The 27,573-nt window shown below is 39.4% G+C and overlaps 2 protein-coding genes across 2 annotated transcripts in view; both read right to left on the reverse strand.

Moving 5' to 3' along the window:
- The window catches only part of ints2 (integrator complex subunit 2), a 28,499-nt gene extending 20,153 nt beyond the window's left edge, over positions 1 to 8,346 (reverse strand). Inside the window, exons 1-6 of the mRNA XM_042499408.2 lie at positions 7,990 to 8,346; positions 6,003 to 6,309; positions 5,749 to 5,887; positions 4,535 to 4,637; positions 3,336 to 3,449; positions 609 to 739 (exon numbers count right to left, since the gene is read on the reverse strand). Of these exons, the coding sequence (XP_042355342.1) occupies positions 609 to 739; positions 3,336 to 3,449; positions 4,535 to 4,637; positions 5,749 to 5,887; positions 6,003 to 6,295 (780 nt within the window). The 5' untranslated portion in view covers positions 6,296 to 6,309; positions 7,990 to 8,346. The remainder of the gene's footprint in view (positions 1 to 608; positions 740 to 3,335; positions 3,450 to 4,534; positions 4,638 to 5,748; positions 5,888 to 6,002; positions 6,310 to 7,989) is intronic.
- A 1,929-nt stretch (positions 8,347 to 10,275) lies between these two features.
- med13a (mediator complex subunit 13a) overlaps positions 10,276 to 27,573 on the reverse strand; it is a 109,193-nt gene continuing 91,895 nt past the window's right edge. Inside the window, exons 18-30 of the mRNA XM_088088520.1 lie at positions 26,621 to 26,844; positions 25,172 to 25,361; positions 24,460 to 24,877; positions 22,930 to 23,161; positions 21,399 to 21,590; positions 19,465 to 19,688; positions 18,135 to 18,277; positions 17,875 to 18,033; positions 16,237 to 16,425; positions 14,693 to 14,835; positions 14,431 to 14,595; positions 12,719 to 12,819; positions 10,276 to 11,360 (exon numbers count right to left, since the gene is read on the reverse strand). Coding sequence (XP_087944646.1) covers positions 11,228 to 11,360; positions 12,719 to 12,819; positions 14,431 to 14,595; positions 14,693 to 14,835; positions 16,237 to 16,425; positions 17,875 to 18,033; positions 18,135 to 18,277; positions 19,465 to 19,688; positions 21,399 to 21,590; positions 22,930 to 23,161; positions 24,460 to 24,877; positions 25,172 to 25,361; positions 26,621 to 26,844 — 2,513 coding nt within the window. The 3' untranslated portion in view covers positions 10,276 to 11,227. The remainder of the gene's footprint in view (positions 11,361 to 12,718; positions 12,820 to 14,430; positions 14,596 to 14,692; positions 14,836 to 16,236; positions 16,426 to 17,874; positions 18,034 to 18,134; positions 18,278 to 19,464; positions 19,689 to 21,398; positions 21,591 to 22,929; positions 23,162 to 24,459; positions 24,878 to 25,171; positions 25,362 to 26,620; positions 26,845 to 27,573) is intronic.

Raw genomic sequence — 27,573 nt, forward strand, 5'->3', positions numbered from 1 at the left:
AGAATAAAATGTCCCTGGCAAAACAGAACCCATTACTTTATTGACTGATCATATTCTTGATTAACTGATTAGTTGTTTGGTCTATAAAATGTCACAAAATTGTGACAAATGCCCCTTTTTATTTCCTAAGGCCCTATATGAAGTCTCAAGATTTCTTGTGCTGCTCCCATTAATAGTTCAAAAACCATATCTATTTTTATTTTTATTATTATTATTATTATTATTTCTGCCAAAGATGCCCCAAAGGCCTACACACTGGTCCTTTAAGTCACCTGGTTACAATAAATAATGTAAAGATTATACTTAATTTTATTGCAACCATGTTTCTTCAAATAATTTGCAAAACTCTACATTAACATCTGGAACACAAACATTTTTTTTTTTATGAAAGCATGTCATACAAACTAACTAGATGCTATAACACGTGCCCAGAAACATTACTTTTAGTTTACACATGAATTACTAATGTTAAAAAAGCAAGGTTAGCAGAATACATTAAGCACAAATGGTGAAATCTCTTATCTAAATAGAGCTTTCAGAGGTTATGGATTAAGTGAGATTCTGGCGGTGGTTTGTAGGTGTGTGATTATATTAATAGTGTGACTGACCACCATAGCTCTGATGTTGAGGGCCTGTGAGGGGTTCATCTGACAGAGCTGCCGGAGGGCTTCGGTCCTGCGTCGACCACCCACACTCTCCTCATCCTGACGTTCTCCGTTCTTGATCAAACCTCTACAAACTGCAAAGACAGAAATCCACATTTTAAGGAAAAATTCTGTATTTTAAAACCTGGACATTATTTTCCCATGTTTTTCTGTCTAAGTGACTAATGGAAAAAAAAAAATTAAATTAGTCTGGTATTGAGTGAAAGCACTAGAGATGGAAGCCGCTTAACAGGCTAAAATGTTACCACTCGAAGCATGTTCACACCCTAAATTTACATCAACTAAAAGTGCTCGTAAAAATTATCATATATTTAAATGGTCTGGTGGGTTTGGCAAAAATAAAGCAAAAAGTATCTTACTTTTGAAAAAAAAGGTTTTTCTCTGTAGGGATCCTTTCCATAAAGTTGTCAGATAGTTAAAATAATAATCTGAACACATCAATGGGAAAAAAGCACTTTTAGTGAACACAAATTCATGAGGCAAACATGCCAAGATTGGCTTCATTTGAAGCCGGTTTTAGCGCTCTCGATCATTACTGGACCAATTTCAAAAACTCCATTAGTCACTTAGACAGAAAAACATGAAAAATGGGGTCCAGGTTGAATATACTGACCCTACTCTTTAAGTAAACAAGCAACATGTAACACTCTTAAAAAAACATAATTTGAATTTCCAGTAATTTTACGTTTTCATATCAGAAGATTTGCTGCCCATTAGCAACTTGCTCAATAAATTTTGTAATAAATATTGCTCAATAAACTACAGAAATTGTTATACAATCAATACACTGTATTCTATATTTGCTTAATGATGTGATTCGTGCCTAAAGGTCTCCACATCATTCCTCCAATATCATGGTCAAGCTCCTCAATAAAAACCCTAAACTGTAGAATCATGACTCATTTATTTGTGCATAAATTACAGTTAACAGCCATCAAAAGACTGCATTTCAACAGCCTTACCAAAACTTTCCCTTGCGCTTTTCCACAGCTGACAGTTTAGAGGCAAACTGTGTGTGGTTGGCTAAGACCATGGCGTGCACTGAAATGATTTTAAACATCTCTGCCATTTCTGGATTATTTCAGATACCATAAAAGGAGCCAGTGGAGTTAGGTCTGGTTACCAGCTCTATTCAACACAGCAGACCTTGATGCTTCAAGACAGAGCAATTTCCCTAAAATTTACTCTGAGATCAATTCAATGAAACAAGGTCTTTGTACTGTCACAAAGCGAAAGGATTTCCTAATGTTGACTGCTGTGTAACACACACAAAAGCTATTGACTCAGACCTGACCCTCTGTGTGATAAGAAGGCACCAGGGACTGCGCGGGCATTTTCCTATAATGCGTCTCTCAGAGCACACGCAGCACTCTCTGTGAGCGAGACAGTAATGTTCATCATCAATCAAAGACAAGTACACACCCTCAGGCCAGTGGCATGGACAAGAACCAGAGACCAAACAGTTAAACTGAGAAAGAACACGTGATGGCAACTTACAACTCTGCTTATAATGCGAAGCTCTTTTAATTTAATTTAAATTTATTTGTTACATGAAATCACAGAATGTGATCTCAGTAAAATGAACAGTTGTCAGCTCTGCTAACATTCAGTCATTGCAGTGGCTTTAATTAACAATGTCAATGTTGAGGTTAACATAGAGATCCTGCAATACTGTCGCAACAGACCCTTCACTGCACTGGCTTTGCATTTTTACACCGACACAAAAAATGCCAGCATAATGCTGCCCTGGTGTCTGATGTTTTTAGGGCTGTCCCTTGATGTGATTAAAACCAGAGCAAATCTAACAAATGTTTGTGTATAGAGGAATAAGAAATAATCTTGGCAGTTTCTTACTTTTTTCCCCCTGCCAAATATCAATATCAACTAAACGAAGAAGTTTTTGTTTCTTTTCTTAAAAAAACATACTATTAGTATCATTGTTGCCTGTATGAATAATTTCCCAACATGTACGTACCTCTAATTTATTCTGATTTGATCTCTTTCCTACTTTAATGTTGTATGTAAGAATGCTGTGCTGTATAATGTATACCAATTTTAATTCCAATTAAAATAAATTATAAAATAAAGAAACGAGTAAATCTGATTTTATTTATTATTATTTGACCTTTATTTAACGTGAAAAACCTCAAGATTAAAAAATCTCCTTTTCAAGAGTGTCCTGGCCAAGACAGACAGCGTCATAATTTAGACAATATAGTACAAAAATACAAAATCAAAATACACAACTCAAGAACAAACAATATAAAACACAAAAAGAACACAAATTGGAGTACCAAAAGTATGTTCGTATATAATCACACACTTTTTAGTCCTTCCTTGTAGTAACTCCATTTTGTGTTTTATATTGTTTGTTTTGCATATTTGGATGAAGCGATACACGAAACACGTAGTTTGCTCCTTTTTTAGTTTTTAATATAAACTGTCAGTAAAATAAATGTCAATCCTGGTGTGTGCTGGAACCTTAATTTCCATGATTCAGGGGCTACAATGAAGTTATCACACAAAAAGCGTACAAAAATGTAAAGCCCTATTTATGCCACAGCAGGTACACTCACCAACCATATGAAGCTAGTTCTGGCAATTAAACAGCCACTCTATCTCACATTATCAGCTGACAGCATGTGCAGTGTGCTGAGACAGATGAATTACCTTCATTGAAGCTGTCGGGGACATTGGCAACCAGTAGACACAGAAACCAGTCTCCATTACGGACATGAAGCAAAGCCTCTGCCACATCCACAATGGGGAGCAAGGAAGGCAGCTCTGAGGGAAAAACACACACACACACACACACACACACACACACACACACACACACACACACACACACACACACATTTTAGACAACAATTTGTCAACTGCAGAGGACAATATCACTGAAGTGGATTATTTTCAGGCTGGTTTAAAAAAAGAAAATCAGGTATTTTTTTCACTAATACACAGCTAATTTTGCTCATTCCCACTCATTTTCATGGACAAAGTTAAGCAACTTTTTCATAAATTTTTAAGGACACATGATAAAAACAAAATCTTGCCCCACTTGCCCGTATTTTTAAACATCAGATTCAAACTCTATTCAAACATAATTTTAACTAGCTGGCACACATGACGGGAGAAACAGAACACAAGTAAAAAATGAACAGATGTGCATGAAGGTAAACAAGACGTCACACATTGACGCATTTTAGAGCTACACTGCGTCAACAGCCACAGAAAAAAAAGTCGCAACTATGTTAATGTGGAAGCTGAATTTTTAAATTTAAATTATTCATATAAATATAAATACAAATTAAACTTTTGGTAGACTTCTAGAATAATAAAATATATTTATTTTCAGTCCACTAGAGAAAATTTTCTGCAAAAAAATGTTAAAGTGAAAAACTCAATTTTTAAAACTTTATATCATGAGATAAAACTGAAAAAAAAGGTTAAAAAGGTTTTGCTTTGGGGACATAATTTGCAGTTGAAAAAAAGGCAATAAATAGCAATATACTGCAAAATATGTGTTATCACAATACTCAACATATTGTAACAAGATCAAAATTGCAATGTTATTGTATCGTGACCTCATTATCGTGATGATCATATCATGGGTTGTCTGGTGATTGCCGCCCCTGAAATACTGTAACAATTTCATTACACACAACAAAATTCCAAGACTTTTCCAAAACTTTCAATGATTTTTACTAATTCCATGATTTTTACAGGCCTGGAAAACAGCATCGGGAAATTCCATGACTTCTCCAGGTTTTGCATGACTGTGGGAACCCTGTCGTTGTATTTAGCACCGCCGCACTACCACAGCAGCTTTAGGTAAAGCTATTAAGAGGATGAAAGGAGTTGGGTACCTGCTTGTAAAATGCAGAGGACATCAGCGACCTCGTCCAAGTAAACAGGGCTTTCAAAGAGTTCAGAGGACTTTAAGAAAAACTCTCCATTTGAATCCGCCACCTGAGAAACAACAAGGCAAACAGACGGTGTGGATCAATCATCCAAGTCATCCTATTAGGCGGAGAAGCAAGTACTGAAGGGCCATTTCAGTACAAACAAATATATTATGTATCAGGCAGCGTGAGAGCAGCTGTTAGAAATTTGGGTATAATGTCTAATGCCAACTTTTGCTTTGATGAGCAAGTTACGGATGCTGTGCAGTCTTGTTTCTTTCTTCCATTTCCACAAGTCGCTTTTTTTTAATCATTCAGCATTTTGTACTAAGTCCTTGATGCTTTAACTTCTTCATATTTAGATAAACTCTCTGTATATTCAAGGATGAAAGTATTCTCTTTCACACCTTCATACTATAAAAAAACACAGCAGCTCACACCAGCATTCGTACAGCTACTGCCTTTGAAAAACTCTTAACATAAAATGCATTGAGCCTATTATGTCTTATCTTTTATAGGATTTAGCCATGCCAAAATATCGGTAGTGGACAGTGGATCTTCTGCTTTGAGCAGCACAGCTAGAAATGAAATGCAAGTGTTTTTAATGTGAGGGGTATTTCCTAAATTATTTAAAAACAATGGATGGTGTCAATTATTCTGAGATTCTACAATGCAATGCCAGAAAAAAAGATTCTTATCATTTTTAAGACTTCTGAAAGAATGATTTCAATACCAATTATGGTCTTAATTTTAGAATTAAGAGTTAAATGCCTCTGAGGACATTTTTAAGGATATGCAAGAACCCCGTCATTAAAATCAATTGTTTACAACCTTTAGAAATCTTTATTGTGTGTTTTATTCATCTGTTTTAAGCATCACATGCTTTTCATTTTTTGTTTTAAAGCATATTATTTTTGTTGTTCATTTCATGAGAACAATACTTAAAATTTTATACTTTCAGTTTTTAAATTAAAGAACGCCAGATCCATTGACAATGAGCTGCTTGGGGAATTTAAATCATTATACCCCTCTTTATTTATTGTTTTTAATGTTGTCATTGTATGTATTGGGCTGCTATGACAACTTAATTTTCCTTTTGAAATTTATAAAGTCAACTATCTATCTATCCTTCCTTTGTTCATGAAGTGACTGAATAATGCTGGGATCTCTGACTGTACCTTATTCATGATGGCCAACAGTTCACTGAGGGTCAGACGGAGTCTCCTGAGGGGATCACTGTGTTCAAACTCCAGGGTCAGGCCATGCTGTAGCTGTGACACCAGGATGCTTTCTCCGTTTGAGCCTCCTGCCTTATGCCTGGTGGAAAAGAAGACGCATTATGTTGCTGTAAAGTGACTCGATGAGAGGCACTTAATGCTATAACAACGAGACTCTAGCAATAATCACATCCCTACAAGTAAGTCTTATATACCTGAGCTGCTGCTCCTTTCGTGCATCCTGCTCCAATGCGTGAAAGTCAACAGACAAAAGTGCGACGATGGAGTTGACAGCTTCCACTCCAGAGAGCAGGCGGAGGATGAGCTTCTTGTCCTGCGCCCAGGACTGGCTCTGATCAGCCGGGGCACATAAAGCCATCCTCACCAGGCACGGCAGCAGCAGCCTCAGCTCAGGGTCACTTAGAGCAGCCAGGCGCGCCACATCCACCTTCTGCATGGCTTCAAAGGCATAGGAGCTGACAAACTGCAGCCCTGCACTGTCTGCCATCTCTGCCTCGACACCTGGAAGGAACAGGAAAGACACAACGATAAAAGCAGGGATACCCAACCTGCTTTGCTTGGGGGACACTTCTGCAAAGGGTCAATTACAGCAGCCCTATACAAGTTTCTAGGTTTTAACACAGCTTTAGGATTTTAGCAGGTTTCTGGGATATTTGGCCATTTCTTCTTAAAGATTTTAGGATTTTGGATTTTAGCAGGTGTAGGTTCAGACATTTCTAATGGTATATTAGGATGTTTCTAGGATTTTAGGACATTTCTCAGACTTTTGCAGGTTTCTAGGATTTCGGGACATGGCTCAAATTTTAGGACATCTCTCAGACTTCTGGACGTCTGTAGAATTTTAGCAGGTGTCTAAGATTTTCAAACATTTCTAATGATTTTAGGATGTTTTTTAGGATTTTGACAGGTTTCTATGATTTTAGGACACTTCTCTAATTTTGGGATGTTTCTGGGATTAGTAAATTTCTAGGATTTTAGGACATCTCTTGGACTTTTGCAGGTTTCTAGAATTTGGGGACATGGCTCAGACTTTAAGACATCTCTCAGATTTTTGGACATTTCTAGGATTTTAGCAGGTTTCTAGGATTTTAGGGCATTTCTCTGAGTTTAGGAACTCTATAAGATTTTAGGATGTCCCCGGGATTTTAGCAGGTGTCTAAGAGTTTCAGACATTTCTAATGATTTTAGGATGTTTCTAAGATTTTGACAGGTTTCTAGGATTTGAGGATGTTTCTCAAACTTGAGGTCATTTCTCTAATTTTGGGATGTTTCTAGAATTAAGAGATTTCTTGGATTTTAGGACAGCTCTCAGACTTTATCAGGTTTCTAGGATTTTAGGACATCTCTTAGACTTTAGCAGCTTTCTAGGATTTCGGGACATGGCTCAGATTTTAGCACATCTCTCAGATTTTTGGGCATCTCTAGGATTTTAGTAGGTTTCTAGGGTTTGAGGGCATTTCCCTGAGTTTAGGAAATCTCTAAGATTTTAGGGGGTCTCTAAGATTTTAGCATATTTTAGGATTTTAGCAGGTGTCTTCTAAAATTTTAGGACTATTTGTTGATAAACAAGCTCTATTTTGAAGTAGAGTTCAGCTGTCAGAGGAGCTAAGTTAACAGTAACTTTGTCACAAAGTGCCAATACGTTCATTTATGGTATTGCAAACGTTAATATATGTTTGGGTCACTGGTTACGCATTGTGTTTTCTAGTTAATGTGCTAAGAGGTTGGGTAAATTGATGAAAAATGTCGATATCATAATAACGTTGCTCACAAAAAGCCAGCTATCGCGGCTAACTAACGGTAGCGCTAATGCTAACTTAGCTAAATAGTAAATTGTTAACTAAACTAACTGCCTTGTAATTTAATTACCGAAGCCAACACGTTATTCCGATTCACGAGTGGCACTTGAAATATTAATATCTCTTGTTAAAGCAAAGGCAGTTTCGTAAGATTGAGCCAACTCCTGCTAATAACAGTGGCTAACGGCTAACTAGCGGTAGCTATAACGGTAGCTAACGGCTAATTAGCAATAGCCAACAGTTATTCACTATCCCATAACGACTGTTAGCATGCTAACAGCTAGGCTAGGCTAACATGTCAGGCGATAATAGTGGCATGTGCTATCTTGTTCGTTTCAGTCGTGTAAACATTCAATGTAGAAAGTCTACAAAATAATCTTACCTCACTTATTATGGTGATGCTTAGTCTTTAAATAAGGAATTTCACCATCGAGGCCTTCAGACCTCGGACTGTGGTGCGTACCGTCAGCAGCCTCTGAGCCGCTGTGACACAGAAAGAAGCTCGTCCTAGATGTCGTCGGTAGGTTTATGGAGGTGTCTTTGTATTAGTAACCCTCTGTCTTTTATGGTTCCCGCATATCCACGTGGATCTTGTCTTTACTGTGTTACAGTGACGGCATGTGACAGTGAGGGAACCGGTCTGGTGAGCACCGTGGAGCAGCGCTGACTGACCGGAGCACTGACAGTGACTGGAGGCTGTACGAGGCTCCAGCTGCAGCTGACTGCAGGCACAGGCAGGCAGTGCTGTGATGCACATGGGCTGGGCAATATTCACTCATTGTACTTATTCCATGTGCAGAACAAGATAGTGGCTTCAGTAGATTTTTTTTAAAATTTGGAAACAGAAACAGAAACCCTATTAAGTGACGTTATGACTCTATGTGAAAAATTTCTGCACCTTTAACAAAAAGTAGAAAAATACATATTATGAATACCATGGATGGATTAGAAAGCGGACATACTGAGTATACATACTGAGTACTTGCAAAATGACTTAGTGACTCACAATGACCACAAAAATGATAGAATTGCATCTCTTAAACTGCATCTCCTTATAGTATTTGAAAACCACAAAAAGTTGCAAGGCAACTGTGAAGAGACACAAAATAACTACAGAATACTGTCTAAACAACCACAATGAGACACCAATATGACTATAAGACAACACAGAACAAACAAATGACACAAAATTACTACAAAAGTACACAAAACAACCACAGTAAGATGCAACATGACCACAGAGCAACTAAGCAACAACTAAGAGATGACACAAAATGACCACAAAGCAACACAAAACAACAAAAAACACAAAATTACCTCAAAAAGACAAAAAAATTACCACATAAAAAAACCACAAGGAGACACAGAATGACTACAAAGAGACAAAACAACAACAAGAAAAGGACACAAAATTTCCTAAAGAAGATAAAACAACCACAAGGAGACACAAAACCACAAAGAAATGAAAAACTAATACAAAGAGATGCAAAATCACCACAAAGTCTGTGTGTCTTCCACCTTCATAAGAGAGGTAGTGGGGCCCATTGTCTCATAAATAAATAATAATAAATACCCACTAGCAGCCTATCCAGTCTTTGCTTGTGTGGCAGAAACGGCCTAATTTCTACATGCGGTTCAGGTGCAGAAATAAATATAATATACAGTAAACAGCAGCCATTATTAAAGTGTTGCCATTTAAAAGTACCACATCCTATTAAGATTTAATTTTGCATTGTCGACTTGGTTTTACAGTTACATGAGTCCAAAGATCTTAAGTCCGTCGGTTCATAACCATTTAGATTTCTCTCACTTTTACCTACTCAGTCATCGACATGTCAGTGTAAATTCGACTACATTTTCAAGGGCACATTGACAGCAGTTACTGAAGGAAAACAGAGCAGGACCTCTGTGTATTCAAAGGCTGCTGACAGCGAGGAAAAAATGCAGCAAATTCTCACAAGAACGAGTTGCCAGCTGCTACTACTACACGACCTCGGGGCAATTCAGCAATTTACAAGTGAGATATCTGACTCGATCATTATTTTATGCAGGGTTATTCCAATGCTTTTTTCCCCCACGTGTAAATAGTGAGTGTGGTAGCGAGCTTGCAGAATCAGATGGTTACTGCAAAAAACCATGATTTCCCAAAAAGAAAACATGGCACTGGACTGAAAATAAATTTTTTAGCGTTTTATTAAATATTGAATGTATTTTCTACACTCAAAAGAAGACCACATACATTTTGCTGGTCAAATCTTTCAAGCCAACAAATGTAGTAAAAGTAGACAGTAGATGTTCCTCAGCGCACAAACACTGCATATCCAATAAGCAGCCATCCACAGCTGGTTAAAGTTTATTTACACCACACATTTACTTTCACGCTGAAGTAAAATGGGTCTAAATGTAGCATTAACCAATCAGAAGTGGTGCCAAAAGAGACCTCAGCCAATCAGAGTAAAGGAGAGGCACAGTAAACTAAAGGGATGTGCTCTAAAGGACACTGCACGTCTGCCGTCTTGTTTTCTCTCTCTCTGCTAATAAGAAAAGGTCAAACCTGAGGTCAGCTACCTCCGAGAAATGCCAATAGTTCTCCTTCCGCTCCGCTATTGGTGTCCAATTGCACATCGCAGTCCCCCTCCCCAAAGCAATAAACACAAGCACAGGAAAATAAGTTGACGCACTTTATTCCTAAAACAGAAGCCACACCACCAACTGCTGGCATGGCATTCATATATAATTATTTATATATATTGCCGTTTGGTTTTTGTGTCTAAATGTGTGGTATAAAATACTATATACAACAATGTACCTCTTTATTTGAACACAGTGAAGTTCATTGCTGTACAAGTCCTCTGTAGCTACAGCTTTGCTGTAAGTCCTCCACGCTCAAAGGCATGGAGCATAATTCTCCACTCTAATTCTTCTGTACATTGTGACAATACAAATATTCTGTCTCCATTACAAAAAATAATACTCTAAAAGCAACCTACTGGGACTTTATTTAATTTTTATGGGATTTTTTTTTCCTGGTTGTTTTTTTAATTAAGACGATTACATATATCTTAGACCAATTGCTTTAAAGCAGGAAGGTGATATAAACCTTCTCCATTTTTTATATATAAAAGAGGTTAAGAAATAAGACAAATTATACATTTAAAAACTTACAATAAATAAGATAGATGCAGGCATTTCATTTGGATACTATTTCATCCAAAGGAATAAAAAGGAATTTCAGGTCTTAAAACCGAAGATCCATTCTTGAGTTTGTTTTCCTTGATCAAATATGTCCCTTTTCTTCCGATAACTTTACAGATAGACTCGTCTCTCCGATACAGACTGGCCAGTGACTGTGCTGCCATGCTACATACCATGACAGCCGATCTGTCATTCTCTCACGTTCATTAATCCCCCCCTCATCTTTATTCCCTTGTCTCTGCGTGCATGTCTTTGAATCACGGGGACAGCAGCTGTCTGAGCCCGTCTCCGTGGAGGGACCAGCTCCGTGCGCTGGTCTGGTTCTTGCAGTTTTCTTCAGTCTTGATGAAAGCCCCTTTGGAGTCGCTTTCCTCTTCTTTGAAATGTTTCCCTCGACCCCCCCCCCCCCCGTAACAGGCTGTTGGCTACAACATGTTCATGATGAAGTTGTACATCTGGTTCAGCACCACAAAGTGAATGGGTAGACATGATCGTCGGTCCTGTGTAGCCGGGTCACACGTCAGCCAGGAGAGGGCGTTGTACTGCTCCAGCACGAATCTGTTCAGGCAGACAGAAGAAATGAATGAGTTACTTTTACATGCAGAAGAAACGAAATGCACATGGAGCATTTTAAGCTTAAAAACTATCCAAATCCAATCCAAATTTATGTATACAGCACATTTAAAAACAACAACCTAAGTGCTGTATAATCCAAAAAATAATAAAAACTATATATACAACCCAATAAAACAACAACAACAATAATAATAATAATAATAATTGGGATAATGATAACAATAAATAACACGGGGAAAACACAGACACCATATAAACGGTGCAGCATGAACAGAAAGACCCTTTCAAACCTGAGCAAATGGCTTCATTTCTTTCAAAAACATACATAACAAAGGCAGAAATTAGCACTTTAACAAGATATGGCCCAACAATTTTCAGTAAATTATTTTACAAAATTACAAGAAAATTACCTGAAAATATGCTTAATTTTTTCTTGTAAAAATCATTTTAAATATATTATTATAAGAATTATAAATATAGTTTTCTGGACATTTTTCCCAGCTTTTTAATAATATCTACTACCTCTCAAGTTAATTATCAGGTCATTTTCTTGTCATGTTTTACTTTTATTTATTTTTTAATTGGAACATAGTTTTAAATATATTACTATAAGAATAATAAATCTAGTTTTCTGGACATTTTTTAATAATATCTAATAATCTCTAAGTTAAGTTTCAGGTCATTTTCTTGTTTTTTGCGATCTTTTTGCAACTTGCGGGACATTTCTTGCCAAGTTGCTCAGGACCTTTTTCCCCACGTTTTTAAAACATGGGAATACTCTCGACAAATGTCCATAAAGAACTCAAGTGTGAGTATAATCAATAAATTGTGATGCTGAGCAAGAGCAGTGTGCTGGGTTCTTCTATTTAAAACCCCCGTTTTTAGGAGAAATTCAACCAATATCTCAGGTTTCAGAGGTTCAAATGCACTTGAAATAAGTTAAAAGGTGTTCAAGGAAGAAAAGGAAAATAAAATAATATATAAAGGTAGCTTAACATGTAGAGGCAACTCGTTTCAGAGTTTGGGGGCTACAAATGAAAAGGCACGGTCTCCCCTGATCTCGGGACAACAAGGAGCAACGTTTCACGGACCTCAATGACCTTGAAATGCTTTGTAGGTAAACAATAAAATCTACAATCTGTAAAGGGAGGCCAGTATGAAGGAAAAGCGATGTCGCCTGTGCGTTCCTGTTAAAAGACGAGCTGCAGTATTTCAAACATACGTTAAACTCTGGTACATCGACATCATTTGCATCCAAAAAACAAATCTGGGATACAAAAATCCCCCTGAAGACGCAGTCAGCACGGTAGTGATAGTATTTGTGTTGGAGTGTTGTTTACCTGAGTACATCTGAGGTCTGATTGGAGTCGAGGGGGTGGGAGTGTTTGCTGTGCAGTAGTTCATCTGATTGCACTGAAGACACATGGAGGTGCAAAGAGGCCTGAGAGAGAGAGCGCAGAGAAAGAGGGGGTGTCACCGGCGTTATAATGAAGTTATTAACCTTTTATTACATCTCATCTAAATAATTATAGCTCTTTCCTCGGAGCAGTGACAGCAGTGATTGTGGAGCTAATTCGAGAAGCGAGAGATATCAGCACAAATCAGGGATTTCACGGTGGAGTCCAGCGTTGTCAAAAAATACCAATTTATCGATACACATCAATTCTAAATATCTGAAACAGTCGATTTCCATCGCCCCATTGTTCTCCATCACAGTGCTGTCTTCTCATCACATTTGCTCTGGTTGAATATAAAAATTAGCATTTTTTATTTTACCCTGTACCTGTGGTTCCCAACTGGTTCGCAATAAAAAAAAAGTGGGTCACAGGTCCATTCGAGTTCGTAAAAAACACTTTTTTATTGAAGTACAGTGAATTTTCGGCACAGAGCTTTTATTTTGAAATGCTTTAACTGTTCATTCATGGAATATGTTTTATTCTTTGTTTTTAAGCAGAAGTGTTGTTTTATATTTTGTGAAATAAAAGTTAAAATGTAGTATTTTATCTAATGTGTGGAGTTGAACTAATGACGAAGGAGGAATCTGGACCTCGTTGCTGAGGCTAGTTGGGAACCACTGCCCTTTAAGAATTGTTTTTACCTTCAATCGATTTTTTCGGGACTCTTTTGTTACTTGCAAACAAAAGATTGAAATTAAAATTGGACGGTTTTGTTTTTTGTTTTGTTAACTTGCACTTTATTGCCTTCTGGATGTGTGACAATGCGCACAACCTCAACAACAATGTTGTTTTCATTAATTTTTAATTAAATGTATTGTTTACTTTTGTTTAATTTATTGTTAATTTTAGTCATTGTGCTGTTCTGTGATACTAGCAAAGAAAAGTTTTCATCATGTTACAGCCCGGTTATATTAATCTTTTTTAAAAGATTATTTTTAGGTCTTTACCTTTAATATAAAACAGCTGGAGATTGACAGGAAAGGACTGAGGGAGAGTGGGGATGACAAAAAGCAAAAGGCCGCAGAGTGGATTAAACTCGGGCCAATCTCTTAATAAAAGTCTAAAAGTTTGCGCCCTTAATGTCAATATTTTTAAGGTATTGTATCAAAGTTAGAAATTCTGGACATAGTCCACAGTTTAAACATCATTTTTACACTTTTGTTTTGTATAAATTGAGCAAACAAGATAGTATCTTGTCATGTTCATGTTACTTAACTTGTAGAGGTGCTGGTGAGTGTTTTTTTTTTTAACCTTTAAATGGAGACAGGCCAGTCGTTTCAGCCTTTATGATAAGGTAAACTAATCTGAGGTTGCAGGCTGCAGCTTCATATTTAATGGACAAGCATGAGAGTGCTAACAATCTTTTCATCTAACTCTTGGCAAGAGAACAAATGTCCCAAAATGTTGAACTACCCCTTGAAGAAAAAGTAATCAATATCTCTGTAGTTTGTTTTTATCGTACCCCTAAAACCTCAAATGTTCCACAAAAATCTTTTTTTTTTAAATCAATAAAGAAATGTATTTTTCACCGTGCACTAAAGAGCAGCACTAAGAGATGCCTGTTAAATAAACGTGAGACTGGAAGACTCCGGTACCTTGAGATAGAGTGGACACTGGTTCTGAGCCTGCGGACAGGCTGACCAGAACCAGTCAGGTAGTGGGCCGGCTTTAGCCGTGGAGACAAAGTAGCCGAGTGCCAGAGGCTGCTGCAGGAGGTTAGGAACCTCTTCATGAGACTCCATGCGGTCCGTACTCTGGCCCTGAAACGAGAGACTCAAGGTGAGCTTTGTTTCGATGTGTCGCATCACATGAGGACAGGATACGGTACACAGCGGGACCTGCAGCATGCTGACCGACCTTACTGCCGTCACCTCCGTGGTGGTAATGAGAGCCGGGGGAGTGCACTGGGGAAGTGGTGGGCGAGATGTTGATGATGTCTGGGTCCACCAGCTCGTTCTCCTGGTCCAGCAGGTCAAAGATCCCGATGGCATCGGACCCATCTGAGGAGAACAGGAGAATAATTCAACAGGTCTGCAGGTGATGAAGGGGTTAATACACTCCATGTGACTCTGAAAGCATCTACGTTCACATTAAAAATAAATGTGGCCAAAATTGCATTTTTCGGCCCTCATGTGACACAGAAATCCTATTTTTCCTCATCATACCTGGGCCACTTTAATAAGTTGTCCTATATCAGATATGCATCTGATCGCTGTCCACACGGCCACTGTGAGAGCGGTAATATCAGAGGTCAAGTGTGCTTTTATCCCATACAGCCACATTTTTTTGTTTTTCTGTTGTTGTTTTGTTTTGTTTTCTCAGGTCCGACTTCACTGCATGAGAGCAGATAACCCACCGTATATTCTCGGAGCAATCTGTTTAAAATACAAAGAAAGTGGCCGAACATTTTTATATACTTTGTGGAAAAACCCAGCGCCTATACAAAACAAAAACTCTCAAGACATACAGTTTTGATTCTTGCGTATTACGGACAGACAAGCTGCATGTAAGATATTTTATTAAGATAAGATTTTATTAAGATATTATATTATATTATTATTCTAGTTATACGCCTATAAGTTTTTTCATGCTGTAAGTGTCGTGCTAATACAGTATGCACTCTACGAACTGCACGTGAATATTATCTAGATAGCGTCTTCTTTTAGCTTCAAATGGCGCCCTCAACTTTTGTATTCTATATAAATGAAGGTAATCATTTTGTATTCCTCTTCTGACATAAAAAGGCACAATAAGACATTTTTATTCCATGTATCTCAACAGTTTCCCTCTGGTTTCCACTTTCTTCTGCTGTTATTTTGCCACCACAATTCGCAGGCATCTACAGAGACGTAACTGTGGCTTACACTCTGAAGTGGTCGATAGGTCACTTGAATGTGAATACTGCAGGCAAAAGTATCATATCTGGGGAAATAGTCTGAATTTTCTCCCCTCCTCTGCTCTGTTTGCTATGAGCCAAAACAAAGTATTTTCTTGTGGTAATATGCACAGTACATTTCAGAAAACATATTTGGAGAAAGGCTTTAGTGCTCCAAGGTGGTTCATTTAGCTATTTACTGAGCATGAAAAGTGAGTGGCGATGCTTCATATTTCTGGCAAAAAACAGATTTGCACAAAGGAAATAAGCTGGTGAGGGTGTCGATGCACTGAGTACGTCAGCACACACTGCAACCAAACCGACTCTTAATAGAGTGGGAAAGTAAACAGGAAGGATTTAGAAACCAACAGCTCAGATTAAAGGGGAAACTCAGTAATTGCTGCATTTCCCCTTTAACATCTGTGACTTTGTTTTGACTCCAGCAAATAGGACGAGCCACACTGAATTAAAAAAACAAAAAAACATGAGAGAATCACTGCAAGATGGATGGAGGAGCGGTGCTGACCAGTGGTGGCGTTCAGGATGTCGATGTTGGGGTCGATGTTGGTGTAATTGGAGCTGGCCACTTGGACGAAGGCAGATGTGGGGAAGACCAGGATGTGGGTGCAGGAGGTGTCCTGTGGGGTGCTCAGCTGGGACGTCTGCATGTTCAATGTGGTGCTGCGGCCAAACACCGAGCCTGTCGACACGGAGTCTGAGAGGAGAGAGCGACGGGTCAATAAACAGTGCGGCTGAGAATGAAAATCAAACAGATAGGAATCCTTGCAGAAATTATTTCATTTTTAGTGTGGGTAAAATCTTTTAAATCGTTTGGAGAGAGCAAATTCTCCATGGTTGTTGAAAGTTTTTGGTCCTTTTTAAAGAAAACCTTTTTTTGGTGATTTTTATAGAAAACATAAGAAAACAGAAATTATCACTGGATTTTCAAATTTGAACACTCAACGACTTCTCCAAAGGTTTCTGTATATTCATAATCATAATGAAACTAGAGTTAAAATGTAAGAACAGCTGTTCAGTGCCGAGTTTTATGTGACGGTGATGTGAAACCCCCTGGTCATAGTCATCTGAGGCTAAAACAGCCTTTCTAATCTCTTTCAGCTTAAAGAGCTTTTTATGAAGGAGACGTCCTCAGCCCGGCATCGCTCAACACAATCCTGGTATGATGCACCGACAATCCCCCACTCGTTTCCCAAAATAAACCCATTGATCTGGCTCTCCATCACACCGCATTGAGATCAATGGGCATCTGAGAGGTAGTGCTTTATGAGCGAAAGGTACATGATCTTCCCTGCCATCAATCTGCTCTGGACAAGGAGGGGACACGCATTGTGATATGCTGCTGCCATCCATCACGCCCCGTACTCACTCACACAGACATGAACACACCTCAGCGCTGCCTCTCTCTGTAGAGTGCTGCGATTCAGATGACAAGCGGATGTTAACCCTTTAAAATCTGAGCAAATGGGCTTAATTTAGTTCAAAAACATGTAAAAAAGGCAATAATACTAGCAACACAAAATGACCAAATCAGTAAAAATATACAAGAAGAATGAGCAAAAAAGAAAACAAAATAAAATAAAAAACAGGGAAATTAATTTCAAAAAGTAATCTCTCTCTCTCTCTCTCTCTCTCTCTCTATATATATATATATATATATATAAAAATAAAAGAAAATATTTTGAAAAATGAACAGGGAAAACATCTCAAGAAAATAAATGAGAAATTATATATATATATATATATATATATATATATATATGTATATATATATATAAATACAGATGCAAAATTTTAAATAATAATAATTAAATTAAAACACACACACACACACATATATATATATATATGATTTTTTTATTTTTATTTCCTCTTCTCTAAAAACTTTCCTTTCTTAAGTTAATTTTCTAAGAATTTTTCAACTAACTTTAGGTCATATTCTTTTTTCTAATTTCTTGCAAATTGCTGAAAATTTCTTGCCAAGTTGCTCATTGCCTTTTTACCCATGTTTTTTTTAAAGGTCTTAAAGGTTTAAATGCTTGTAAAAGGCATCTGAATACAGCACAAGAAAACTGATGTCGATCCAGGTTTCAAAGGGTTAACCCTCATGTGAACTTATAATCTTTTTCATGTGCACACGCTGTACCTGGCATGATGATAAAGGATCCCTGGGGCTCCATGGCAACCAAGCACACGCTGAGGATGCTGGGAGTGTCGGAGGCGGAGATGCCACACATTCGGCACATTTCCTTGAGACGGCGACTCAGCGACTGAAGGTTTCTCCTGCTCAGCAGAATACTCCAGTCTGAAACATCACAAGAGGATGAGTGAACACTCGAATGTCATGAATGTTGTACGTTTTGTGGTCACGAGAAAAAAAAGCATGATAAAAATAGCTCTCCTCACCTTTTAACTCTCCGTGACCTATCCTGCCCAGTCGGCCAATCACCACCCTCCAAGGGACTGATGTCATCTGCACAAGTCCCAAGCACCAATCCCACAGCTTCTGCAGGCCGAGCCGTCGCACAGAGCCCTTTTTCCTCCGCGCCCTGAGGGACATGCATCGACTCAGGTCAAAAACACTTTTTCAAAGTATTCAGAACAAACATTAAAAGAAGTGCAATGAGGCAAGAAGTAAAGTATCAGGGTTCATATGCATTTTTTACTCATCATTTTCCATAACTTTGAGGCAAATTGTAATTCTCTGAAATGACCATCAACACTCCTTATCGGTTCTTTTTCATTACTATGTATCAGCTATTTTAACAAATGCATATTTAAAAGTGAATATATTATTTTGAAAAATAATGAGTTAAGAACAGTATTAGAACTGAATATTGATATATAATGTAGGGACTGTTTGTTAATTTTTTGTTTGTTTATTAATTTTTTAAGGAAACTCTTTGACCTTTTTTTTTTTTTAACATTTTGGTGATTTTAAAAACTGCAGGTTTGAAGGCATGTTTTATCTAAAAATGTGTCCTTTGTTTCTTTGAATTCTTTTTTAGGAAATCATTTGGCAGTTCTTTTCTCCTAAAAATGTTGGTGATTCTTTTAAAACTGCAGGTTTGGAAGGCATTTTTTATTTAAAATGTTTAGACAATTTCTTTTTTCTTGGAAATTTTTAGTGAGTGTTTAGTTTTCCAAAACTTTTCCAGGCCTGGAAATTGCTATTTGCAAATTCCATGACTTTTCAAGGTTTTTCCATGACCGTACGAGCCCTGAAGTATGCATAGCTGTTAGTCACCAGAGCTGGTTTAACAGTTTGTGAGGAGGCAGGTGAAGGTGAACATCTGGAGTGCGTGGGCCGGTGCAGACCACGCTTGACTGACAGCTGTGTGCATTCCCACTCAAGCCTAATTTACACTCACAAAAAAGTGTCATTTGGCAGCTCGCATGACCTAATTGACGCAAAAATCACAGCTTTGATATCGAGCAGACGCGTTTTTTTTCAGTGTTGGTGACAGCTGCCGTGCACCTTTTGTAAGGTCGCAGGCATTAGCTATGCAGCTGTGACTGAATGTGGGATATTCACAATCAACAATATGGAGAATGATGATAAGTCGCTTTTAAACATGTGCAATGCTAGAGTGAGAGGTACAGTGTTCGGAAAAAATGATGGAATAATTAATTTCATAACAAATGCACAAAAAAATGATTAGGTGATTCCTATTGAGGGTAATAAAGAGTGTGAAGCTGGCAGGTTTTAATAAGGTTCACATGGTGGTGATCCTACCTGTTGGGCAAATCGATGTTGATGATGCAGGTCTCCAGGAGTTCCCCGTACAGGTCAGTGCATGTGGCCAGGAGCCAGCGTTGGTCGTGGGACAGACAGTATCCTACAAACAGCACGTTGTATTTTTGCGATGCCTCCCCAAATGTCTCCCCGAGCTCCGTCTGCTTGTCCTTCACTGGTGCTAGGATGAATGGAGGCGTGTAGAGACGCAGACACTCCGGCCTCTGCAGATTGGGAGGTGAAGATGTCAGAATAAAGGATTTAGGAAAATGCTCAGATATTCTACACATAAATGGATTAAAATCACACCAGATTTGTATATTTTGCACATGCACGATGGCAGGATATTATGGTGGCCCTGAGGGTCAAAACACTACAATATTTCAGAAAACACTACGACATTTCCCCAAAACACACCACTCACCAAATTTTTGGGAAATGTTATTTGGTTTTCTGACTTGTATTTTGGGAAATGTAGTGTTTTGGAAAAGTTGTAGTGTTTTAGGAAATGTTATTTTATTTTCTGAAATGTTGTGTTTTGGGAAACATTGTGGTGTTCTCTCAAATGTTGTAGGGTTTTGATCCTCAGGGCCACCGTAGGGCATCCACTCTTTCCATCCTAGTTTCGGCTAAATTCACATTCTACGTATCTTCACGAGCAAAAATGGCCCTCCAGTGGTCCCATTTTTATCCCAGTTCTCCCAGCAAGGCAGCTCAATTTTGCTGCATGTTAAAGGAAAAAGGTAGCACTGGCTCAAAGGAAGGAAGTCCTCTGAATGAGGTCCTGAACTAAAGTGCCCCTTTGTCTAAACCTGCAGTCGAGATCCCATTATGGAGGTCTCAGAGAGCTAGCCAAGCAGATAATGGAAAGAAAACTCTGGAGTAGCAGAGGGTTACAAGTTCCCTTGGTCTTGTTCCAGAAGAAAAAACTGCGAGGATGGTTAGCAGTGAAAACTCTATATCTCATTGCCTCCTTTCTTTTCAGTGGCAGAGTGAACACAGCCGGGGCAAAAGGCTGGGTTGCATCAGGTCAGGTTCATGTTTGGCGGGGGAGCTGAAAGCAACAGAAATAATGCTGCCGGGGCTGCAGAGTCTGCCTCTGTTTGCTCGCCTATCGACCAGAGGACAATGCTAGCATGTTAATGCTAACAACACAGCCGCCGGGGCGCTGTTACTGATCAGCTAAAGAGCTGAACTCTAACTGCGCTCCAAAACGACACCTTTCTCCGCTTTTACAGAAGGATTCAATCAGAACAATTAAAGTGCACCTGCTACAGCTGTGACACTAAACTATTGTCCTAAAGGGCAAATGTGGGCCCCGTAGGGCGCCAGTTGGCCCCCTGGAAATAGTTTTTGTAATTTTAGTATACATAAGGTGCCAGTGTACATAAAAAAGCATCAATGTGGAGGATCCCCCGCACCCCCAACAGAGGCCCAAGCTAAGCCCTTAATGTCCTAAAATCCTAGAAACATCCTAAATTCTAGAAATGTCCCAGAAACATCCTAAAATCCTAGAAGTGTCATGAAGTCCTACAATCAAGCTAAAATCCTATAAATGTCCTAAAATTTTAGAAACATCCTAAATTCCTAGAAATGTCCTAAAATCCTTGAAACAACCGAAAATCCTAGAAATGTCTTAAAAATGTCTTTAAATCCTGGAAATGTTCACAAGTCCTATAATGTCTATAAAATCCTCCAAACGTCCTTAAACCCTAGAAATGTCCTAAAATTCTGAACACGTCCTAAATTCCTTGAAATGTCCTAATATCCTACAAATGAGCCTACATTTTCCTTAAACCCTTAAAATGTCCTGAAATTCTACAAACATGTGTAGTGCTGCTATGACGGGCCCCTGGCCTTCTGTCATTTTGCAAAAGTGGCCCCAAAGCAAAGCAAGTTCAGTATTTCTGTGCTACAGCTTGTGTTTGGTTTACCTCTGGGCTCTTCAGTGCGGTGTCGATGGCGAGGCCCGGGCCGAAGCCGGTCAGTGACTTGACATTGGTGGAGGTGGGCAGTGGCCGTCTGCACTGAGCAAAGACGGAGAAGGCGAGAGACTTGAGGTGCTGGGCGTAGATATGGCGGTCTTCACCTCGTACTGGCTGAAGCAGGTACTGGCAGGGGACAATCTGAGGGAAAAGACAAGCTGTTAGACAAAGACAACACAAGTGTAACACTCTCTATACACTCTTCAACAATGATTCTACAAATGTAATACTTACAGGAGAGAAGTAAAAAGCAAGCACTGTTTAAATCTTGCAATTTCTTTAAAAATATGGGGGGAAAGAGAATCAGGAACTTGGAAACGAATGTTCCACAAAGTACAAGAAATGTGTATGTTTAAAAAATATATCTTTAAAATGCAAGTAGAAAATATATTCATATAATTATACATAATAATGTTACAGAGTAATCTTTTAAGAGCTTTTTTTTTACTTCTTCTTTTTTTTGTTTGGTATTTTAAATTAATTTTCATGTTCTTTTTTTTTTTTTTTTTTTACTGGTGTCTTGCTAATTTTGAGGTAATTTCTTTGGTTGTTTAACTTAAAATGAATAATTTAAATAAACATGTGACCGAGTGACCAACACATAAAATCTCTAAACACTGCAATGCAATCTAATGTGGAAATTAGGGCTGTTTCATAAATGTTTATTTTTTTCAAAAATAGTAAGTCAAGAAGTTGAATGAGTTCAGTCTCATCTTGTCAGTCGACCCACTTTCTTACGCTGCATCATTGCATGCTGAGTAATGCGGGATAACAGAACAACAGACTGTGAACTTTTACAAACTGACTCTTTTCTCAAAATGAGTCAAACCTACAAACTAACTGTGATGGAAACAGAGACGCGTGATGGAAACGGAGTAGAGACACAACAGAAAAACATCGGCCTCTATCATCAGTCATCTTATTTGCAAATACCCTGATTGTAGTAAACAAATATTAACGATACCGATGTTCTGTTGATAAATTGCTGCATCCCCGGAAATTTTTTAATCTGATTTAGTGTTGGGATGTGTTATATTGTAAAGTGTGTGTCTCTCTGTATATATAAGGTAGAAAATAAGAAACACCTTCCAGAATAATGCAGTCAAACAAAACACCAAACCACTGAGCGACAGCCTTAAAAACACATAATAAAACTGTAAATACAAGCATGTAGAGCAGTTAAAGTGAGTTGTATTTATTGCTGTAGTACTGCATTGCATTATTGAGACTTTTTTTTATTTTCGGGTCACTCAGGGTACACAGTTTCATTATAATCATGCACAATTTACTGCCTCTGATGATGATGGATATGTTAGCAATGATGCCATTGAGCATAATCTGTTGAACATTAAGCAGTAATTGACACACTGACATTGAATACACAGTTAATCCATTTTCACCTTCTGTACTTACCTCCATGATAATGAAACGCAATGTGGTCAGCAATAAAAATGTGGCTCTCCTGGGAGACTTTACTCACCTGTACAGAAATAGAGTTGCGGATGTGAGGGGGCAGGAACTGAAGCATCTCCAGGTAGCAGCGTAGCAAACCCAGCGTCCACACACTGGAGTGGGCCGGCACTGGCCCCGGGCCACCGTCAGCCTCCTCGTAGCTGAAGGGGTCCACAATGTAAACAACAATGGCAGGTGGATACGTGATGGCATGGGACTCCCCGTCCGTGGGCACGCCTACTTTCTCTCGTTCCAAAGTGCTGTGGGAGACACAGGAAGATCACACACTTCTCAGTTTCTGAAAAGCTGACTCACATTTAAGACTACTGAAAGATATATCTTGGAAACCAAATGTATCACTACACGAAGATGCAGAGATCGAAAGTATGCTCTCAAACTGGTACATAAGTGTCGCTTGGCAACCTCTTCACTGAAATTCAAGGACAAAGATACGTATTCCGCTATGCAGAAAATAAATATTCACTTAATTATGGAAGACTTAAAATATTATTGTCTCTACTACAATTTCACCGAGAGGAACTAGAGCTTCACAGTAGCCTCTTTACACTGCCTGTTCAAGGAAGGAAAATCGTACAGTTATGTCGCCTCGCTGTTCTGAGTTGTCTCGCCTTTCAGCCGCCACAAGAGGTAGTAACAATGCCGAAACGGTGTCTGTGTAAACTGGACAGCCATATAACAGACGTCACCACGCACATGAGCTATGTTATGTCAGTTAATTCAGCCGGACATTATAGACAATGCTCGTGCCAGGCAGGAAATCAAGCAGCGGTTCATCCACTCAGTTCTCAAAATTAAACGCCTTGCACTGATTCTAGATCATGTTTCTCTTAACTACAATGTTACATCAACAGTATCTGCTCCTTCTCCTTCCAGCAGCCCCACGTGTTCTGCCCCGCAGGCCAAAATTTGTGATCTACTTCATTCCTGGCTGGACTGTAATATGCAGCACAACTAAGTGGATAAAAACATCAATATACATCATTTAAACAGACAGAAAACGAAAGAATTATATATGTAGCCTACTCAGCCACGGTGGAATCACATAAATCAAGGAAAACGACCCATAAATCAAGTAAAAATGACCCATAAATCAAGGGAAAATGACGACAAGCACAATTGCAGCAAGTCTACAGTATCAGCTGGAAGGAAGCTCTGCTTCTGAAACGCTCCCGGTGGGATACAGAGCCGTGTGGAGGACGGAGCAAAACAGCGCTTCAGACGTAATGCCATCAACTGGCGGAATCCAGCGGTTACAGAAAATAAGTTTGCCGCCGTGTTTAGTTACATGGAAGGCAAGGCCTGCAAGATTATTATGACAATCACTTTCATTACACACAACAAAATATCACGACTTTTCAAAAAATCCCAATGATTTTTACTTGTTCCATGGCTTTTCCAGGCCTGGACTGTTGAATCCCATGACTTTTTTCCAGGTTTCCCATGATCGTGGGAATCCTGCTTGCTATAACTTAGGTGAAAAACTGACAAAATACAATCTGCTTCTCTTTGGTGTGCATGCTTGTGTGTCCTGCAGTACCTTTCAGGAGGCTCTGAGGGGCCCTGGGCCTGGCTGCTGGAGTTGTCCCCTGAGGAGCCAGTGTTCTGGGTACCAGCCTGCTGTCCCAGCTGTCCACTCTGGGGGCCACCTCCCTGGCCCTGGGCGCCCATGCTCCCAAAGGGGGGAAAGGAGCTGGGCTTGGCAGACGGCATCCCGCTGCCAGGCTGGCCTGAGGATGTCACCAGACTGTTGGATGCCGCAGAGCCGTTCCCCGACCCACTGTTGCTGCTGTTGTTGTTGGGAACGGAGGAGCCTGTGGCGTTCCCCGAGCCCTGCGGGCCGCCTGAGCCGGAGGTGGAGCTAGACAGTTGTGTGGATGATGATTGGCTGGACGAGGGCGGGGGGCTGGGCTGTGTGAGGAGGGAGCTGTCGAATGGTTGTGATGCGAGGTATGGAGCTAAAGTGAGAAAGCACAGCATCGGACTTTCATTAATAACATCAATCACGGTCTGAGAAAATGAAAAAAGATACTCCATTTACTCCGTTTCAACTTGACCTCCTCCTCCACTGATTTCAAGCTCTCTTTCAAACAGTCAAGGCTCTCTAGCTTGTCTTTTTTATGAGTAAACCAAGTGGTTTCAAAGTTGGAAATTCAGCAACAAAGAACCGACTGAGCCGAGTATTGAGCAACAGAAGAATCAGAAGAATGAAAAGTGCAGCAGTAAACCAGCAGGCTGAAAATGACTCGTACCGAGGTTGTGGCGGCACACTTGTGCATAGAGTTTGAGCTTAGTGAAGGCGTCGCTGTTGCTGCTTGCAGCCTTGAGGAACCAATCACTGACTGGCTGATCCACCAGGTTCTTGGCTCCGTTACCGCCAACGAGGACAATGCCATCGGGGTAGCCTTTGGAAATGGGTCGGTGCTGGCCCAGTCGACAAGACTGCAGGAAAAAAGACACAGGTGACACAGAGCATGAGTGTGTGAACTGATGCTTAAGTATAACTGTCACAAATAGTTAACAAAAGGAGGGTTTAGTGTTATTTCAGTTGCATTTGCAGCTCAACCATGAAATATTTTAGAAAGTAATCACTTATCAGTCTGATATTGTAGTTCTATTTGGACAGCCGGAGCACAGCAGCTAGACTTCTCACTGGTTTTAACATACGACATCACATCAATCCAATCTCTCAACTGGCTCCCTGTTCATTTTAGAATTGATTTTAAGATTTTTCTGATCACTTTTAAAGCTCGTCTGGGTCTGGCCCCAAGCTACATAGCAGAGATGTTGACCCTGTGTGAGCCAGCTCGCAGCCTCAGATCCCCAGGTGGGGCCCTTCTGGTCGCTCCAAAGTCGAGGTTTAAAACTAAAGGTGACCGTGCTTTTACCATCAGAGCCCCTCGGCTTTTGAGCAACCTGCCTGAGAAAATAAGGCCTGCAGGATGTTTAAAAGCACTTCTTAAAACTCATATTGATAGACTTGCTTTTATTTACCTTTTTATTTATGTTTTTTGTTTTATTTCCATTCATTTTGTGGTATTATTGCGTTTGTTGTTGTGTTGTTGTTTTTTTTATTTGTATTTGTTTATAGTGGTATTTTGCATCCTGCATTTTTTGTCCCCATGTTTTTTATTTTACCTTAAATCTACCCAGGTTTTGTTTTACTCATGTTCAGCAGAACTGTTTGGCTTTCTGTTGTTCTGATCCCTTCTGAGCATTTCTGCTTTTGCTTTTCTGCTTTTCAAAGCACATTGTTAACTGTTTTTAAAGGTGCTATATGATTGTGTTATTATTATCAAATGTATTTACCATGACTTATTATCATTGAATTTATTATTATTATAATAATAATATGATAATAATTATTATTATTACCCAATAGAAGTAAAAATTTAAGATATAAAAGATAAAATTAATTACTACACTATTTAAACATTTGAAAATAAAAATCAGCATTGAAAATAGCAAAAGTGCAGAGGTGCAAAGATTAAAGAATGATTTAAAATGATATTAAACCCAGTTTAAAAATAATTTGAAGTCATTACCGGATGGAGCAGGCAGCGTAAAAAAGGACGTTTTTTTAGCTTTGACTTAAAAGTGGTCAGAGTCGGGGCTTGTCTATCATCATCTGGGAGTTTATTTCATGTTCTGCATGATAAGAAAAGACAGAAGAATAAATGAGTGAAGTGTTAGCACTCTACCTCGTAGACGGCGGTGAGATCTCTGAAGAAGGTCTTGGCGCCGCTGAGCAAGGCCTCGTTGTCAGGACAAACCACCAGGTACCCGATGTCCCGCTGGGAACCGAAGGGATCCAGCAGCAGTTTCTCCCAGTAGGGCAGACCAAACGGAGACAGCACCACAAAGTCATACTCATAACCCACCAGGAAGGTGGGGATGGGCAGGGGCTCAGGGGACTCGTCTGTGCCTGTGGGGGAGAGAAGAGGAGGGAAGAGGAGAAAGAGGGGGAACAAAGCGTGGAAGGAGGCAGAAAGAAAGGAAAGTGAGCAAGTGGTGTTTACAGGTAAGATGTCAGCTACCCCCCCTCTTCTTTCTGCCTGAATGTGAGGTCGCCAAACGATCTGACAGCTCCTCCCAACAGAGCTGACATCTGGACCGCAGCAGAGGGACAACACTGCCTACTGACCTGACAACATCCAGAGTTTTTATACCCCAAAACACACACACACGAACACTGAACGCTATTATCACCCTCAAAGTTTCTCTGAGAATCTCATTCTTGGCAGAAAAGTCTGAAACCTCTGATGTCTACAGTGTGTGGTGGAAAACAATGACTCACAAGGCGGGTTTCCATTACAGATTTGCGTAAAGTGATATTTTCGAAAGTTTTGAGATGGCTACATTTCCACAGAGTGATGTTATGCACATCGTCTCTTCGTGATAACATTTCCAAGAAGCACGGTGATGGATGTTCAAAACATTGGCAGGTTTATTTCTACTGCAGCCACAGCACTAGCTGTCATTATTTCCAATAGAAGGCGGCGTAGGCGTGTTTTGAGAGCGATAATGGAAAGGCGAGCCCTTTATACATGGGAGTGACTACATATGAGGGAATCTGGGAGGTGACAGTCTACGATTTCACAGAGGGAGAGAAGTGAGGATTCAAAACTTTCAAATGATCCACTCAACTTTGCAA

Source organism: Plectropomus leopardus, chromosome 15 (assembly GCF_026936395.1).
Source record: "Plectropomus leopardus strain MGB_pleo_1.0 chromosome 15, ASM2693639v1, whole genome shotgun sequence".
NCBI classification, from domain to species: domain Eukaryota; kingdom Metazoa; phylum Chordata; class Actinopteri; order Perciformes; family Serranidae; genus Plectropomus; species Plectropomus leopardus.